At 38.9% G+C, this 17069-nt stretch overlaps 1 protein-coding gene across 2 annotated transcripts; it reads left to right on the top strand.

The window, feature by feature from the left end:
* Nucleotides 1-385: 385 nt before the first annotated feature.
* Nucleotides 386-17014, top strand: nr5a1a (nuclear receptor subfamily 5, group A, member 1a). 2 transcript variants are annotated; one of them, XM_069522835.1, is made up of 8 exons: nt 386-870; nt 2755-2873; nt 3134-3275; nt 3902-4557; nt 10585-10704; nt 11800-11947; nt 13781-14074; nt 14439-17014. In XM_069522835.1, exons 1-7 carry the CDS (start codon nt 849-851, stop codon nt 14026-14028), a joined length of 1455 nt encoding a protein of 484 aa, XP_069378936.1. In that variant the 5' UTR covers nt 386-848; the 3' UTR covers nt 14029-14074; nt 14439-17014. The 2 variants fall into 2 exon arrangements, with proteins under 2 accessions (XP_069378936.1, XP_019957910.1); XM_020102351.2 differs by having other exon boundaries at nt 387-870; nt 13781-17014.
* Nucleotides 17015-17069: the final 55 nt, after the last annotated feature.

Raw genomic sequence — 17069 nt, 5'->3', positions numbered from 1 at the left:
ATACCTAATTAGTCTAATATATAACTGATGAATGACAAATGAATGTACTAATACATATAACTAATTATAGCATATATTAATCAATAGTGCCGATAATAATTATTATTATTGTTGTTGTTTTTATTATTATTTTTATTGTTATTATTATTATTATTATTATTGTTTTTATTATTATTCTTATTGTTGTTTTTATTAGTAGCAGTGGTAGTATTGTTGTTATTGCCATATTTAAATGCAGCCAAATGTGCTGATGTGACGTAACCATACAATAGTTATCGTGTCGGAATAGAGATTTTAAGATCTCGAGTGTTTCATAATCTGTTGGGTCGCGTGTGTATTCATCAGTTCCCTCTCTCATCTGCATCGAAAGTTAAGAACAACTTTGTCATTGAATAACGAGTGTGTGAAAAAACATTCTCTGCAAGTGCAGCTGTAAAAGCTGCTCTTTAGCAGATTTTCTTGCCAAACGGACTTAAGCAAAGTGAGATGATCGAGCTGGCGTTGAAGGTGTGACTCCTCATCAGCACCGCTCCGCTCCTCTGTCCAGGCATTTCCACCGGGGAGGCAGCGAGCGTCCGCCACGTGACCCAGCGTCCGCCAATAGCAGCTCGGCAGCCTAACTTTGCTGATAAGGGATGCACAGTAAAGAGCGAGCGGACAGAAAGAGTTTCACTCCGAGCTACAGTTGTGGCCTCACTGGTTCTTAAAGCAGTGTTAAAACAGACAGTGTCCATCCGGATTTGCGTCCTTTTTGATTTTGCTCTGCTCAGCAGCCAATGTGAGGCTGCAGCTATTCCTCCATCAGCTTTTAGTTATCAGACAATCACCCCTGACTGGCTGCAGTTCAGATGTTGGGAGACAAGGCTCACGGTAAGTCTCTCCTCTTTCATCGGTCTGTGTGTGTCTGCATTATAGCCTGCAGGGAAATGTTTTAAATGCTCTGTGACCTAAACCTGCACAAAGTAAATCCCCAGCATCACAGGTCCACAGCCTGTTGTCTCATTAAGATCAACGTATGATACAGCAATGTTTTTATTTGGCAAAATCAATACGTTTGTTTTCCCCCCGTTATTAAACGACAATTAAAATTAAAAAAATCCAAGCAGGTCTATTTAAAACAACACGAGACCAACAATAGTGAAATGATGAAAATATCTTGAAAAATTTTTTAAATTAAAATAGGCCTTTGTAATAATTATTTGCTTTGTTATTCAATTAAGCGTTAAAATGATGTCGACACTATATATGATATAACGACCTATTTCAATGTGTTGATGATTTGGGAAATGTGAAATGTGAAACAACGAGCGTATAATAATAATAATAATAATAATAATAATAATGATGATGATGATGGTAATAATAACAACAACAATAATAATAATCACAACAACAACAATTAGAATTATTGTAGTTTCTTGTATTAACTCAACACTCTGACATCCTCCGACTATCCGCGTGTCCTCCGCACCGTTTCACCGGGCGCGTGACACGTCGGCCTCCACGTCTCGCGCTGATTCCTCTCATCGTCCCGGTTCATCGCCGCAGCTGCTTCTGTCTCAACGTGGCGGCTCGACGGCCGCAAAGTAACCGGCTGTTCGATCCCACAGGGCGGCCGAGCAGTGTTTCACTGCTGCGTCAAACGGGCCGAGCGCTACAGCCTGTGATGAATTAGACTGTGCACTCAGTGATGGAGCTGCCTCGTGTCCCATGGCAGGTAGATGATTTACGTAAACCTCGAATGAGAAAAAATACACAGTGGGAAATAAAAGTCATGTTGATGAGGCGGATTCATCAAATTCACAGAGGTCACATTTTACTTTGAGCAACAGTTTGTTTCGTATATTATTATGTCATAAATTCACAGTGTAAAGAAAGTGCGGGGTCTTAAAATCACACTTCGGTGCATTTAGCTCGTTATTTATAAAATTACATATATATATATATATATATATATATATATATATATATATATATATATATATATATATATATGGCGCTTAATCTTAACAGTAAAGAGCGAGGAAAAAAATATATAGGATATTTACAAACTCATGTTTTAAGTTTCCAATCAAATCATGCCCCAGTGTTTCCGACATTCGTTAACGAAAGTTCTTCTTTTGCACCAATTTGAGTCATATTTTCATATAAACATCAACAAAGATCATTTGCTGATCTGTTCAACCGTTCAATAAATTCGAATTCATGTATTAAAAAAATATATTTGAGCTTTAATAAATAATGTAAAAAATATATATATTCAAAAATAACCAGTATAGGCTATCGCGTATATCATACATATATTGTTCAGCTCAAAATATGCGCACAGAATACATTTTCATTAAATAACTGGGGTAGTTTCAAATAGATTCTGTTCTTATAGCCTTATAGTTCTATACATGTCAGATTCAATTGCTTAAAATGGGAAGAAACAACAATTCGGCCATGCTGATTAAATGAACACTATTATTTATTTCACATGCAGGTCACAACAAAAACACATTTAAATACAAATGTTATGTTTGTTTTAATTGAATTATTTCTAAGTGTATTGAATTATTTCTAAGTGTCAGACACCTGAAACACTGTCAAATCAAATGATCTTATTCTAACTAGACTATTGTAAAAAATATAGGAGGAGACGCTTTTTTTAAGTTCTGATGTCATTAATCGTAGAGAGATGTGGATGTTTCAACAGTGCGCTTCCTTGTCCTGCGTGTGTGTGTGTGTGTGTGTGTGTGTTTGGGTGTGAAGGTGTGACTTTGAAGGTTATGGAATACACATATGATGATGACCTTGAAGAGATGTGTCCTGTGTGTGGAGACAAAGTGTCTGGATACCACTACGGTCTGCTCACCTGTGAGAGCTGCAAGGTAAAGACGCAGAGAAACAGACCAACACACACAAAAAACATTCAAACGATAGACTAAAGCTTTTTACTTCTATTTTCCATCTTCCAAAATATCAAACCCTTTTATATACTGATGCATATATGAATTAATATATTATAATATGCAGCCTAAGATACAGAACTAATTACTTTATCTTCAGCGGATTTAATAATATCCTTTTATTTCTAAGAGACAAGTTTGGATGATTAAAAACGGAAGTCCCTGTGTTGTGCGTGTTTCAGGGCTTCTTTAAGAGGACGGTGCAGAATAACAAGAGGTACACATGTGCGGAAAACCAAGAGTGTAAAATAGACAAGACCCAGAGGAAGAGATGTCCTTTCTGTCGCTTCCAGAAATGCCTCAACGTCGGGATGCGGCTAGAAGGTAAACGTCACTGTGCACAGCCCGGATTGAAATGGAAAGCCCGAATCTGCAGACAATATTTATTCGTCAATTAGTTATTATTTGGGAGGGGAAATGTAAAGACTTGGAATTGCTACACATTCATTATTGCATTGTTTATCGGATAATTCCAATAATAATTCCACCAACACAAACTATCTGTTCTGATTTACATTTTTAATAAGTTGATAATTTGTATGAATATTTTTTGGGTGTTAGTGGCTCTCTTTATATGCACATGGGATGAGATTAATTCTCAGACAGCAATGCAGGAAAGCACCTGCTTCCGTAGCAGAAAAAGGACACATTCTTGACTTACTGATAAAACCCCGGAGACTCCCCTGTTTTAAATCAAAAGCTCTATTTAGGCTACAAGAAGGAGTGGAGCTGCACAGACTCTGGGGATTCTTCTCAGCCCTAAAAAGGGAAGCAAAAATGACCAACATGTCTCTTATTTGCTCTGTATGAGTAGTTGCTGCTAAAATGCAGCTCGTAGTCTGAGTACAGAGTCAGAGCACAGTTTATTGGGATGACAGTGCGGCAGAATTCAGTAGAGTTGGTGTTTTAATAGTAAATCTGTTTTTTCCCTCTTGTCCCTTGTGTGACAGCGGTGCGAGCAGACCGCATGCGTGGGGGGAGGAATAAATTTGGCCCCATGTACAAGAGAGACAGGGCCTTGAAGCAACAGAAGAAGGCTTTGATACGATCCAATGGGTTCAAGCTGGAAACCCCAGCTCCTCCACCAGCCTCTCCGTTGCAGACTGACTATGGCTTCACCGGCACCCTACACACGCTGCCCACCATTTCCAAAAATCTGCTCCCCTCCACCCCGAGCTCTATCACCCAGACAGACTACGAGGCCAACCTCTACGGACCCCCATCCTTAGGCATGGCCATGCAGTCCCACATGCCAATCACTAGCCAGTACCAGTACACAGCCTTCCCTGGCAGGGCAATTAAAGCTGAGTGTCCTGACTACACCAGCTCACCTGAGTCTCTGACAGTATACCCCTACCCAGACATGTACCCCTCAGCCTCGCCACAGCCGCCCAGCCTGCCACCACTGGTGCTGGAGCTGCTGCGCTGTGATCCGGATGAACTGGTGGTGCAGAATAAGATTGTTGCTCATCTGCAGCAGGAGCAGAGCGGTCGGGGCCGGCTGGACAAGCCCAGCACCTTCAGTCTAATGTGCCGCATGGCAGACCAGACTCTCTTCTCCATAGTGGAGTGGGCTCGAAGCTGCATCTTCTTCAAGGAGCTGAGGGTGAGTACCAAAGTCTTTGCCCCATCCTCATGTTCACACAGGCATGTTCCCTCTGAGCGGTTCAAAGGTCACACTTTACAGCTCCTCTCCAGATATAATTTTACGTTCAACTGCAGCCTTTACAAATATGTATGTTATCAGAAATAACAACACAGCTTTGATTTGTCTCCCTTCCATTACACTTGGTTTATACATATTCTACAAAATCCTTCTGTTTGTGTATTATATCATACAAACAAACTGGACAGTCTAAAATCTCTGAATTCTACCCTAGTGATTTATGTCATCTATGCTGTTTTTCTCAAAAAGATAAAACATATCATAAATACCATAAATGAAATGTTCCATATAAAGACGCAAATACATATGTATTTTTTATTTATTTATACTTTTTTCATTTACTTCATCAATGCCTCTGATTTCAGTTTTAAAACTCACATTTCAAAAAATGAGAAATCCGAAAACACAGCTCACAACCCATGATTGCCACATTAGAAACCTACATTTTCCAATCACAAAGACCAGAAGTCACAAGAGTCTGCTTTCAAACAGACGAGTACAGAGCCTGCACCATGGCCCTGTCTTCTCATACCATCTCAATAAACATATTGAAAAACACTTAACGTATTATTATTGATGAATCTAGCAACACTAACAATATAGTACAAGTCAAAACCGAAACATGTGATGATATTTATGAACAGCTAAGATAAGCTGATGATCATTTGCAGCAGTTTTTATAGTGATGATCGGTTTGTCAGTGCAGATGCATCTAAAAAGTTCATCCCATTGATATTTACAAGGCCATGTCACACTCCTTGTGTCTTTCTTTGTGCAGTTTTCCTATGTTCTATTTGCCCCATTTTGTCTAACAATGTAACATGTTACTAAAAAAATAGGAACGCAGTTTCATAACATTTGCTTTGCTCTAATAAATAAGAGAAAAGAAGAACTTGTTTTACGATCAGCAGGCCTGTTTTAGATCTGAGGCACAGCTGAGTGCACAGCCTTAGATTCGTTTTCAGTATAAATCCAAAGTTGACTCATACAACCATAATGCACTGCCTGAAGCCCACATTAGGAAACAGTGGATTTCTACATGTTGTGAAATTAAACCACAGTTCTTTGCAAGAGGGGCTTCATGCATCATCGATAATGACTGGAGATCACACGGGTAAAACAGCATAGAATGTATGAGTATACAAGATTTCAAGTAAAACGTGTAAAACCAGCTCAAGCATGAGCCGCAGGAGGTTAATGCCTGTACCTGGGTGATTTTGCTCTGCAGGGACAGAGGCAATAGCTTCATGAAATTGCTGTAACACATTATTCAATTATTGCTTCTATACTGTATGTGCTGTATCTAGGTTTTTTTGCTCTTGTTTTCCATATTAACACATCAGAAGTTGGGTTGTGGCTGTTGTCAGATTCTAGTTGGCCCGTTTTTTGATCATATATAATATATTTAAATTTAGAATATACAGATGGGGCAGGTCTGCTCCTGTCATTCACTGGTTCACATTGAAACAGGCTTGGATATAAGTGGATAAGAGACCGTACACTCATTGTAACCATATTTTGCTATTAACACAGGAGTTGTCTGTTGTACTGGAAATAGTCTAAGCAAAGTAGAACTAGGCAGAACTGGATAAACGGAGCTGGGTCTTTGTCTACTTTCTCTCTCTTTATATTCCTTGCTTGCACCAGAAGCAGATGAATGTATGGCTTCCTGAAAAGGGGCACTATACACGTGCATACGTGCATACATGCGTACATGCATTCAGTCATGTTTAAGGGCTGCTTACAGATGATGGCAACATTATGAGGTAATTCAAAATTCAGAATATGCAAACACAGGTGGATTGTTCAAGACATAGAAACATGCGAGCTGGATATTTCAGATTCTGGAAACATATCAGTAGAGATGCATATGAAAACATGTTGCATGAAAATAACTTAATGGTTAAGAACATCAGGAAGGATTTGATTCTTATATACCATCCTTCTCTCAGAAACAAAGACCACTTTGTGTTGATGGTATTATTTGTTGTATCCTCTCAGACTAACAACAACAACGTTTCTTTCCATAACTGATAAAGGAGAGAAGCTGCTCCTATGTCATCACAGTGGAGTTGACAAAAGAAAATGTCTTAACATATTACAATTGAATCCTCCGTAAAATATGCAGATTCAGATGTACTTGTCAATACGTTTTCAAATCCAATATAGCACTATTTATGAACATTTTCTGTCAGAAACGCCTGCAGCACTGCACAATGGGACACCTCTTTCACATTCGTGTTGCACACTGCAGACTTGCTCACCCACTTATTCATGTTTTCTGTTCTGTTGCCTTTTGTCGCACTATATTTGCAGGATTCATGAAAGGGAGCTTGGAACTCTAATCTGAGTCTCATTCCTATGTGTCCCTTCAACACATGCATGGGATAATTAGGATAATCAGTAACATCACTGTATTTTTTTATCCCCTGTACAATTAAGATATTTGCTTGTTTAGAAGATATTATAAACACTATTTCCTTCAAAGTTGTTGATGTCTTTTATTATCTCATAGGCACAAGACAATAATCAACCTTATATTTTCTCTCTCGTTTCTGAGAAGATTTCAACAGATGAATTCAAGTAGTTACAAACGTTTCCTATATTAAATGAAGACCATCATCCTTTGCTTCCTCCTCGTGAAGTTGAATCATACTCCAGCTGCTGTGACATTGTTTTGCAAAAGTGGATAGCCTTAATTAAGTCATTTTAGGAAGAGCACTCTGAACCTTGGCAGAGAGGTTTATTTAAAAAGTTTTCCCATCTTGCTTCATGTTTGTATTAGTAGGCTAGTGTAAATATAATTTGTTCGAGACATGGTTTATTAGAAATAAGAATTTGTCTCTCTCTGTCTCTCTTCTCTCTCTAAACATTTAAAACAGTTGTTTCAGTTTGGATGGACTAATAATTGCCCTGTGCATTGTGAATTAATTGATGTAATTAAGTAAACAAGGGGACCACTTGTATAAGACGGAAACATAGGTGAATGAAAGATGGCGAGTTAGCTGGAGAGAAGGTAGTTATCATTTGTAGGGGCCAGAAAATAAATATCTATAAATCATTAAGGGATAGTGTGCTAAAAAGGTTGTGGTATATTAGTAACATCAGCCTATGCTTTCAAAATAAAGAGATCTTTTGATTTGCATAAACAATTTATTCTATAAAATAAATGGGAAACAAGCAGCAAAATGTGAGAAAGGTTCACATATGCACTTTAACAGTCAGTATTATATATCTTTTCCATTCATCTGATGTGTTTCTGTTGACAGTCAGAGCAGTTTTACGTCCAGTGGACGGCCATCATGGACAGTGAGAATAAAGCCGAGCATATTTTTGCCAAGAGAGCCTTCCTCAGAAAGAGCTGTTTCCCTGGGCTGGATTATTACATTCCATGCAAGCGATAACAGGGGAATGTCAGCTCTCCACTGCAGCTCTGTGCTGCACTCGTCTACATTGTTGCTGAGGACGTGCACATACTGATCATCATGAATGTGCTGCTCCTAGAGCCAGTGTACTGACAGTAACATGTCCAGGAATATTTGAGTTCTGCTTAAATTGAATACAATAAAGGTTCACTCTGAGCTGCAAAGTTATATACACTCAACATCAAATCTGAAGAAGCCATTTTCAGAAGGACACTTAATATTATATATATATATATATTATATTATCAAATATTCATATATTCTCCCTGTGTCTCTGTGTCACATAACATTGCAAACGTCAGTGAGGGATATTGTATATCTTTATAAATATGAAAATCATTTTCCAGTAATTTCCAGTAACAATCTCATCTTGTGTGTCTGCTGTTAGCAGCAGCAGGTTTGTTGATTAAGTGCAGCACGGGTTGAAGCGTGGTTTCAGTCTATATATTTACAAAGTATGTAGAAATGCAGCTTTTTCATTCACAATGTTGTTGCTGTACAGTATCTGCTGCTACTATAGACCACTTACTGAACATTGTTCTGTGTCCACTGCTTCTTCACAGCTGCATGACAGCACGCTCCACACTACTCCTACTGACAACACAGAAGACACTTGCATTGTCTAAACGCTGTCACGCCACTGCAAAACACATTTCACGACACGTGTAGCCTCAGCTCTTAATTCAGCAAACTATAATCACCGGGCAGACTTGACGAGAGTGTGTCTGACGCTGCCATCCCTCTCAAAGCAGGCCGAATCCAGACATGTTGGATTGATATTGCTCCTCCTGGTGTTGCAGTCAGGGTTACGTTGCTGTTACATTGCGGTTTGATAGGGTGATGCCAATATATGTTTGTGCCAGAGCTGGCATTGCCAATCATTGACTGCCTGACTGCTGATTTGAAAAGGCTGTAACACCATTAGCCTCTTCTGCTCAAGATCACTTTTACTTACCAGCAGGGAGATGGTGGATTTGAACTGTCAGCAACAGCCTACAAAGGAACCATAATGTGAACAACTGCAGTTCATCTCTATGTCATATTTACCCACTTTAAGCAAAACATCAAGCACAGTAAGCTGGTCGAATAGGGCCAAGCACAGGGCATATGTAGGTAGTGAAATCTTAGTGATTCTTTCTACATAAGATTAAACCAGCTGTATTTATTATCTTGAACATAACACTGCTTTTGTTTTCTGACCCAAAGTTTTCTCAAAGATCGGAAATGGCAGTCAAGGGAACTGCCAGGTTATTAATTTACTGGTCAGTGTAGCAGCAATGTCTAAGTGAAAAATCTACCAATTTAAATAGTCAATGGTCTGTATTTATATAGCACTTTTCTAAGCTTGATGACCACGCTGTACAGTACAGGCTATTGCCATTCACCCAGTCACTCACACATTCATACAGTGCCTCGATGGCCAGCAATTTTTTCTATGAGGGGCAATTCATACACTGCACAAACAAGGTGCTCATGACCGACACTCTCACGCCACCTCTGCTTTCATCACATCTGCATTGTGGTCTAAACAACTCCTGAAAAATATTTTATGAACATGACATGACCTGATGTTTCACACATAGCTGAAGATGTATGCTTTTTTTATTCTCTGTAATTCTGGAGATTTGTACTTCATGGCTGTGGGATAGAATGTGTCTGTCACAGATATTACAGCTTTATAACCTCATACTCTATATCAGTGTAACCCAGTCCCGTACTTGGGGCAGGCAGTAACACTGTGAATAAAATAAAACCCTTCTCCCCTGATTTCTTGGCTGCAGCTCAGAGTCCAACTCCTCCTGAAGAGGAAGCGCATGAGGTCGCTGAGACCTCTTGCTTCCTTAACCCCTTCCTTTATCATTGTACAGCCAGGACCCCACCACTGCAGCAGTTCAGATGAGTTTGTGGCCAACAAGATTGGACCCTCCCCTCATGCACTGATATATAGTTTAATTCACATAGACAGTAATTCTGTCAGCTCTGTGTCAGACGAATGTGTGTTTGGGCCTATTAGCAGCTGCGGCTGGAAAATTACTGACTGCTGTGTCCTTCACTGTGTAGACAATATTGCACGTCCATCCCCCAGAGCAGAGCAGATGGAAGGTTAGTGAGAGGTGAACAGGTCTCAGACGATGCTCATAAATACACAACATAGGACACATTCACAGAAGAAACACATACTGACATACACATACCACCAAGCCACATTTTGTTTCTCTTCTCTTTTTTATCACCTCTGTTTTTGTCACATAATTTAGTGAGATTTGGCAGCAAGGCAGATATTTGAAAAGGAGGTTATTGATTTCCTCCATCCAAGGTGAGTGCAGAAGCTGTGAGAGACACTAAAAGATGAATAATCCCAACTATTTACATGTCTGAACTTATCAGGATTTTCAGTGTTACGCCAAGAAAGAGAAGGAAAAGAAAAAGCCGTGAGATTTGTATGAACAGAATAACTCTCAGATTGTAGACATAAGAAGATGTCTGTCTCTGCTGTCTTTGTTCATCTGCCTCTTCTCTCTATCTGTCTGTCTGTCTGAAGGTGGGAGATCAAATGAAGCTGCTCCATAACAGCTGGTCAGAACTTCTGGTCCTGGATCACATTTTCAGACAAGTGCAACATGGAAAGGAAGACAGTATCCTGCTGGTGACCGGCCAGGAGGTAACAACTCCCACTTACAACTTCCCCTCAACACAATGCACAGTCTGCTTCATTCACTAACACCTCAGCTGAATCAAAAGAACGGCTTGTTTCCAAATCTTCTGACTGCAGCCCCAGTGTGTATTGTCTCTGTTTGATCTATCAATGGGAGCAGGTTTAGCCGTGCTGATATTTTTATATATCAGCAGAAAGTCTTCACATCTTCCGACTACACCTTAGTGAAGATGAGGTCTAATAACCCCAAAAAACCAAACAAAAAAAAGAATATATACATATATAAATATATATATATATATATATATATATATTTATATTATATATATATATTATATAATGTAATATATTTTATTCTATGGCCACTGGTCCATATTTCCAGTCCATAATATCTTTACATTTGTATTTAGTTAGGTTAAAAACTACTATGTAGGTGTGTAATGAAACAGATGATAGGAAAATATTTAACCCAGCACCTGTTCAGTCAGAAAACTGTTAATTTACCACATGATAAAACACCATTTCTCAGGATGTAGGTCTTGCGCTTCTAAAGAGCTGATAAAATGGGGTGGAAACAATTTTTCCTGAAGCATCATTCAAGAATGTGATGTTTATAGTAATTTAAAGTTATATAATTTTAAGGGTTACTTCAAGGAGATTCTGCTGATGACCTAATCGAAACATTTATAAAATGATGTGTACAAGTCAGCTCCCAGAGCTCCACAAACTGCATTTGCTTGTTTGTGCTAATTTAATTAATTAGTGTGGGAATATGCAACACTGAAGCACACTGAATCTTAACAGTCCTGATGTAATAAAATATCATCATCTCTATAATGCACATTCCTAAGTGACAGTGTGTCATCAAATCACCGCACAGCACACATTGAACAGAGGGTTGGAGGAATGGTGGGCTGAGGACTCACTACAAACTGTTGTATAAATAATATTAGCATTTGTTTTCTTTCACATTTAATCAATAATTAACAATGAATTGAAACAATATAGATTTTGTGTTGTTTTTTGGTGTTTAGAACACATAATGTCCACATGCTTAACGTTGGAGTACATTCATGACTCTCCTCTATGACTGTTTTGCAGGTGGAGCTGTCATCCATCCTGTCCCAGGCTGAGGTCACTCTGTCCAGTTTGGTGCAGAGAGGTCAGGAGCTGGCGGCGAGGTTGCGGGTGCTGCAGGTTGACCGCAGAGAGATCGCCTGCCTGAAATTCCTCCTCCTGTTCAACCCCAGTGAGTCACTCTCATGTTTGTAATGTATCACTGTAATGCAATGAAGAGGGACGCTGTCATCCTATATCTATCTTATTGCAAGGTGATATCAGGTTTGTCAGGCTAAAAACATTCAAATAGGCTAAACATTTTCCAATATTTATTGAGACTGATTCATCCTTGACTGAAAACAAAATGTGTTTTGAAAGGCCTGAGCTTATACAAGTGTAACCTGTAGAAGAATAGCGAGTTTTGATGCAAAAATCAATCATGTTTGTGGCGCTGAAATATTGATGCTGTCTTTTGGCACGATTTGAATAGCAACAGTGACATTTTAATGAAAAACTGTCACCACTGTGGCTTATCTGCAGTACCTATTTATCTATAAGGTTACAAGTATTTTCCAAACTGGCCTTTCTCCCTACAATAAATTCACTTAATTAAATTTCTAGGGTTGACAAAAGCCAATATTAACAAAGACATCCTCCTCCATTGTCCACTAATGGCACTCAAAAGAAGCGTAATGGATGGCTCTATCATTCGATGGTCGGACCAACATTCATGTAGCGGCTTGTGCAGATGGAGAGAGCATAGATGTAGCTTGCCTAGATTCCCAGAAGTGTTTGCTGTTTAGCGCTGGCAAAGCGGGGAACAAAGAGCTTTTGAATGGTGAGAGCACTTGTCATAGGCAGAAAATATTTGCTGTCTTTGCCGGCAGCTTCTTTGCTCGCGCTCTCGCTCTCGCTCTTCCTCATCTTCAGAGTCAGGTTTGTTGGGGGTAATTTAATTGCCCTTAAGCAGTTTGAAAAGATGATTCAGAACATTGATTCAAAACATTTAATTACTGTCTGAAAGGACTCTCCAGGATGGGCTCAGCTGATGCTGAATGCCAGTCCATCCAAGGGCTTGGCTATTGTCTCATACGTACACAGAAACACGAACACTCACACACGCAGCCACCCACACTGTATCTACACTCGATACTACACAAAGTTAAAGTATAGATACAGCATATATATATATAACCCAGTAGCTAACATAAGTGAGTGGTTTTAATTGAATTGATTTGTTTCTTTTCTCTGTTATTCTGAAATAGCCTTTCAGATATGCTTATTTATACTGTATATATAGTATGAAAAATACTAACACACTGGTACAAATGAAAGGAATTTCTCTGAATCAAAATGGCAAACTCAATATTGGCACGAACTAGTTGTCATCCAAATAAGCAAAGAAACAAATGCATAAAACAAAAGAGGAATCATCTCGAACGTGAACCTGAGGTTCTTTAAAATGTGTAGAAATCTCTATTCCCTGATTACATGTGGTTGAAAGTTCCAGAACATATTATAGTAAGTAAACCTCAAGATGAGATTATTTCATCAAAGGACTATTTCCAAAGTTCAGGACAAACCTTTTCACGAATTAACGGAATCAGTGTAAACTGTAAAACTCTTTATATATTTCAACAAAATCACATATTTAAAAGGCTTGAATTTGTGTTCTTTAAATGTGCCAAACTCTAAATTCAAGTAAAATTTGAATTCCAAATATGTATTGCAGAAGGTTACTGGAAAAGCACAATAAACTCAGATGGATCTTCTTGTCCTGCTTTATATTTTATATCATGTAGCTTTAAAGCCCATTAAAATGCACAATACATGCATAACACTATTTATCTCCCCTTAATTACCTTTAAATTCTGCAAAATGATCTTATTTCAAACAATCAATCAATGTATCTTCTATTCATTATAGTTATATATTGTTTACTATCAGGGATTGTATGGCTGCCTGAAGAAATCTAATAAATATATTAAAGATATTTTATGTATCATTGTGTGTGTGTGTGCAGATGTGAAGCTGCTGGAGAACCAAGCATTTGTGGAGGGCGTTCAGGAGCAGGTGAATGCAGCTCTGCTGGAGTACACTCTGTCCACCTACCCTCAGTTCCAGGAGAAGTTCAGCCAGCTGGTGATGCGGCTGCCAGAGCTGCGCTCCCTCAGCACGCAGGCCGAGGACTACCTGTGCTACATGCATCTGAGTGGAGAGGTGCCCTGCAACAACCTGCTCATTGAGATGCTGCATGCCAAACGAGCGTGAGTGCGAGGGATGTGCGCAGAAGGCTCCACCGTCGTGTGTTGTTTGTGTAAGTGAGTCTGAGTGTGTAAGGGAGCGTGTGAGTGAGGTGAAAAAAAATCAAAAGAAGATACACAGGTTCATACTGGGTCATCTTTGTGAGGGTTTTTGATTGAGTTGAGTTGAGTCGGGGAGGAGAAAATGTTCTTTTGAGTTTGGAATTATAAAGTTCCATCTGTACTCAATGCAGTTGGGCTATTTTAAATGTTAATGTTTTTATATCCTTGAGCGCTTCATTAACGTGACCTTTGTAAACTGGATTTTCTTCCCTGTTTTCAAAAAACGTAAAAATAGCCTGTAGAGTTACATTCAATTCTCTTTGACCAAATATTGAGCATTCCAATGGCACCAACACGATTCCCTATGTCCCACAGCTGCCCAGCAAACATTTAAACTCAGAGGAAGAGGGCGCAGCATGCACCAGAGCTGAACAGCCGTCAAATCATGGTGTCTGTCCACAGCTGCTACCTGGATCATATAGTGACATCCTCATCTAGAAAATTAAACCAGTTTCCAGTGCTACAGGTTTTTATTGTGTGATTGGGTGCTGGGTGAGCTGCTGGTTATCTGTCGCGAAACAAGATGGGACTATTTGTATGAAAACATCCGATGGTTGCTGGGGGAGCTAACGTGCACTTTGTAAGGCAGATTTTGTAGCCTTTTTTTCAGCAATCTGATTTCAGGGTTAAATCAATCTCTTTTGATCCAAACGTCAGATGCAACTTTATGATTCCAAGATCAGCAATGTTGTTCCCAGATTATTATTATTAGATAATTATTTAGATGCAGACAGACTTTAAGGTAGTTTTAAACACTGTGGTCTTGTCAGACTAGATTAGAACTGCTCTTATCTCTGCACTTGTTCTTTTAGTCACCAACCTTACAAAAAAATAAAAGTAATGGTGTTCAGTATAGTTTTACTTTAATCTATTTAGATGTTAATACATTGGTATATCAAAGCCGGACATGTTAAGAAAAATATAATTATTCATGAAACTCTGAAACAAAGAGGGAGAGGGACACAGGCAGAGAAAGGAGAAGGTAAATGGAGAAAGTGTACACAGTATACACTGCTTCGTGGGTGAAAAAATAAAGAGCAAGGAGAGGAGGGAGAAAAGACATATCAGTGTGCTAATGGTAAGAGAGAGATGAATGAAAATGACAGCATTTTTATAAAACAGAAAACGGGGGACAGCAAAAGGAAGCATCACTGAGTGTTCAGCACAGACGATGCAGGGAGGGAAATTATGCATTTGGCAACATTTGAGTTCAAGTTTCTTTTCAAAATGTCTTTTATTTAGTCCATATGTCAAGAAACAGGCCCTCAAAAAGAAAGGTTTCGTTTGTGTCACTTTTCAACACACTGACTCACAACTGACTGATCATTGGTGCTGCCACTGGGACAGTTGTAAGAGCACACAATGAAAAAGATCAAATTTTCTGAACATATACTTAATGTAACTAATGTGCTTATATTTCCTTATTGTGATCCAATCTTCCCTGCCCTGTGTTTGACTGTCAGCCAAGTCCACTGGTTCATGCTGAAGACATAAACCATTAGAAACTTGTCACTGATATATTTTAAAAAGCTCAGTCCGTCCCTGAAACAACTGGACACTGTTGTTTTCATCAAATGTCTCTTGTTGGGCACTATTTGTAATTTCACTTTTCAATGTTGGCATTTATAGTAAATGTTGACAGCAGCAAAACTCGCTGCATGCTAGCAGTGAATGACAGTCATTGTATTCTGGTCTATACAAAGCAAAGGATGCTGGTTAACTTCAGGTTACTAAAACTCTTTGGTCAAGTTTAGGGGAGATCAGGATTATGATTTAATACAAAGACATTAAACATATCTCATCTCTCTCATCTTCTTGACTTTCTCAATATTAAACCCAAGATCTGTCCCTGCAGCTGTGCTGTGAGAGGCCTAAACAGAACCACAAAGGCATTAATCATGTTTGGTTGCCAAAAGCAAATATTGTAGGAAGATAAATAAAATATGCTGACAATGTACTTTGCTGATATATTTAATATGAATATTTTATTTAAAAGATTGTTCCTTCTTATGTTAATTAAACCCATAATTTTGGTGGTATTTCATTCCAAATGTATGTGCTGTTGCAATATAAACTTAACTCGTTCAGTGAATTTGTGTCCATTTCTGCTAGAAAGCGGGGGTTAGTTTAATAGTAGGAACGACACATCCGTCCTGATGACATCATTATTACTTCATGTGGAAGTAGCGTTTGCCAGGAGCAGAACATTTACATCGAAAAGTGCCCGTTTTTTTCGCATTTCTTATTTTTGTGCCACTGATCCAATCTCGTCACCATTTTTTGTTTCTTGTGCATGCAGCCAAGCTATTTGAATCACCACAGAGATGAAAGATGAACACTGTGATCCAGTTTAGGAGACAGTATTTAATACACATCATGTTCTATTTTTAAAAAGTAAAGTGTTTAATCCATAATTCTGTTCTTGTCAGGGTGATCATCATTGGCCACTGAACAGTCACTGACATATTCCTGCATAGTGTATAGACTTTCAACAGAATATCCTATCGGGCACTGTACAGTGTATCTGTAGCAGTCAGTGTTCATCTGTGGCACTTGCTGTGTTGAAAAGAAGCACTGTGTATTTCGTCCCCAGATGTGTTTAACCCTGTTTGAAAGCATGTCTGTCAGCGATGATGACAATGTAACTGATATTCACTGTCAGTGTAACCAGCACCACCTGAGAAACAAAGACACCGTTCACCCAGTGTTTGTAAGATTGTGCAGCTAAACTTTCTCACTGTGGACATTTAAAAACATTCCGTGCTCATCCATCGCCGTGGCACATTTCAAGGTGTCGTAGACAATCACTCCACCTGCCTTAACTTAATGTTTAAGATACGCACACACACACACACACACACAAACAAACACACACACACACACACACACACCAGGGTTTTCCAGTTGAGAGAGCTGTGTAATCACTCTGTACAGTATATTTATGTT

The sequence above is a fragment of the Paralichthys olivaceus genome, chromosome 4 (assembly GCF_024713975.1).
Source record: "Paralichthys olivaceus isolate ysfri-2021 chromosome 4, ASM2471397v2, whole genome shotgun sequence".
Classification (NCBI taxonomy): Eukaryota; Metazoa; Chordata; class Actinopteri; order Pleuronectiformes; family Paralichthyidae; genus Paralichthys; species Paralichthys olivaceus.
Note: the sequence above shows the minus strand (reverse complement) of the source record. Positions and strands in the feature narration are given on the sequence as shown.

Bases quoted from the DNA above. Each gene is read 5' to 3' on its own strand.
- nr5a1a (XM_069522835.1), top strand. From the start codon at position 849: ATGTTGGGAGACAAGGCTCACG. The intron at 2,874-3,133 runs GTAAAGACGCAG...TGCGTGTTTCAG, and splicing joins TCACCTGTGAGAGCTGCAAG to GGCTTCTTTAAGAGGACGGT. The intron at 11,948-13,780 runs GTGAGTCACTCT...GTGTGTGTGCAG, and splicing joins CCTCCTCCTGTTCAACCCCA to ATGTGAAGCTGCTGGAGAAC.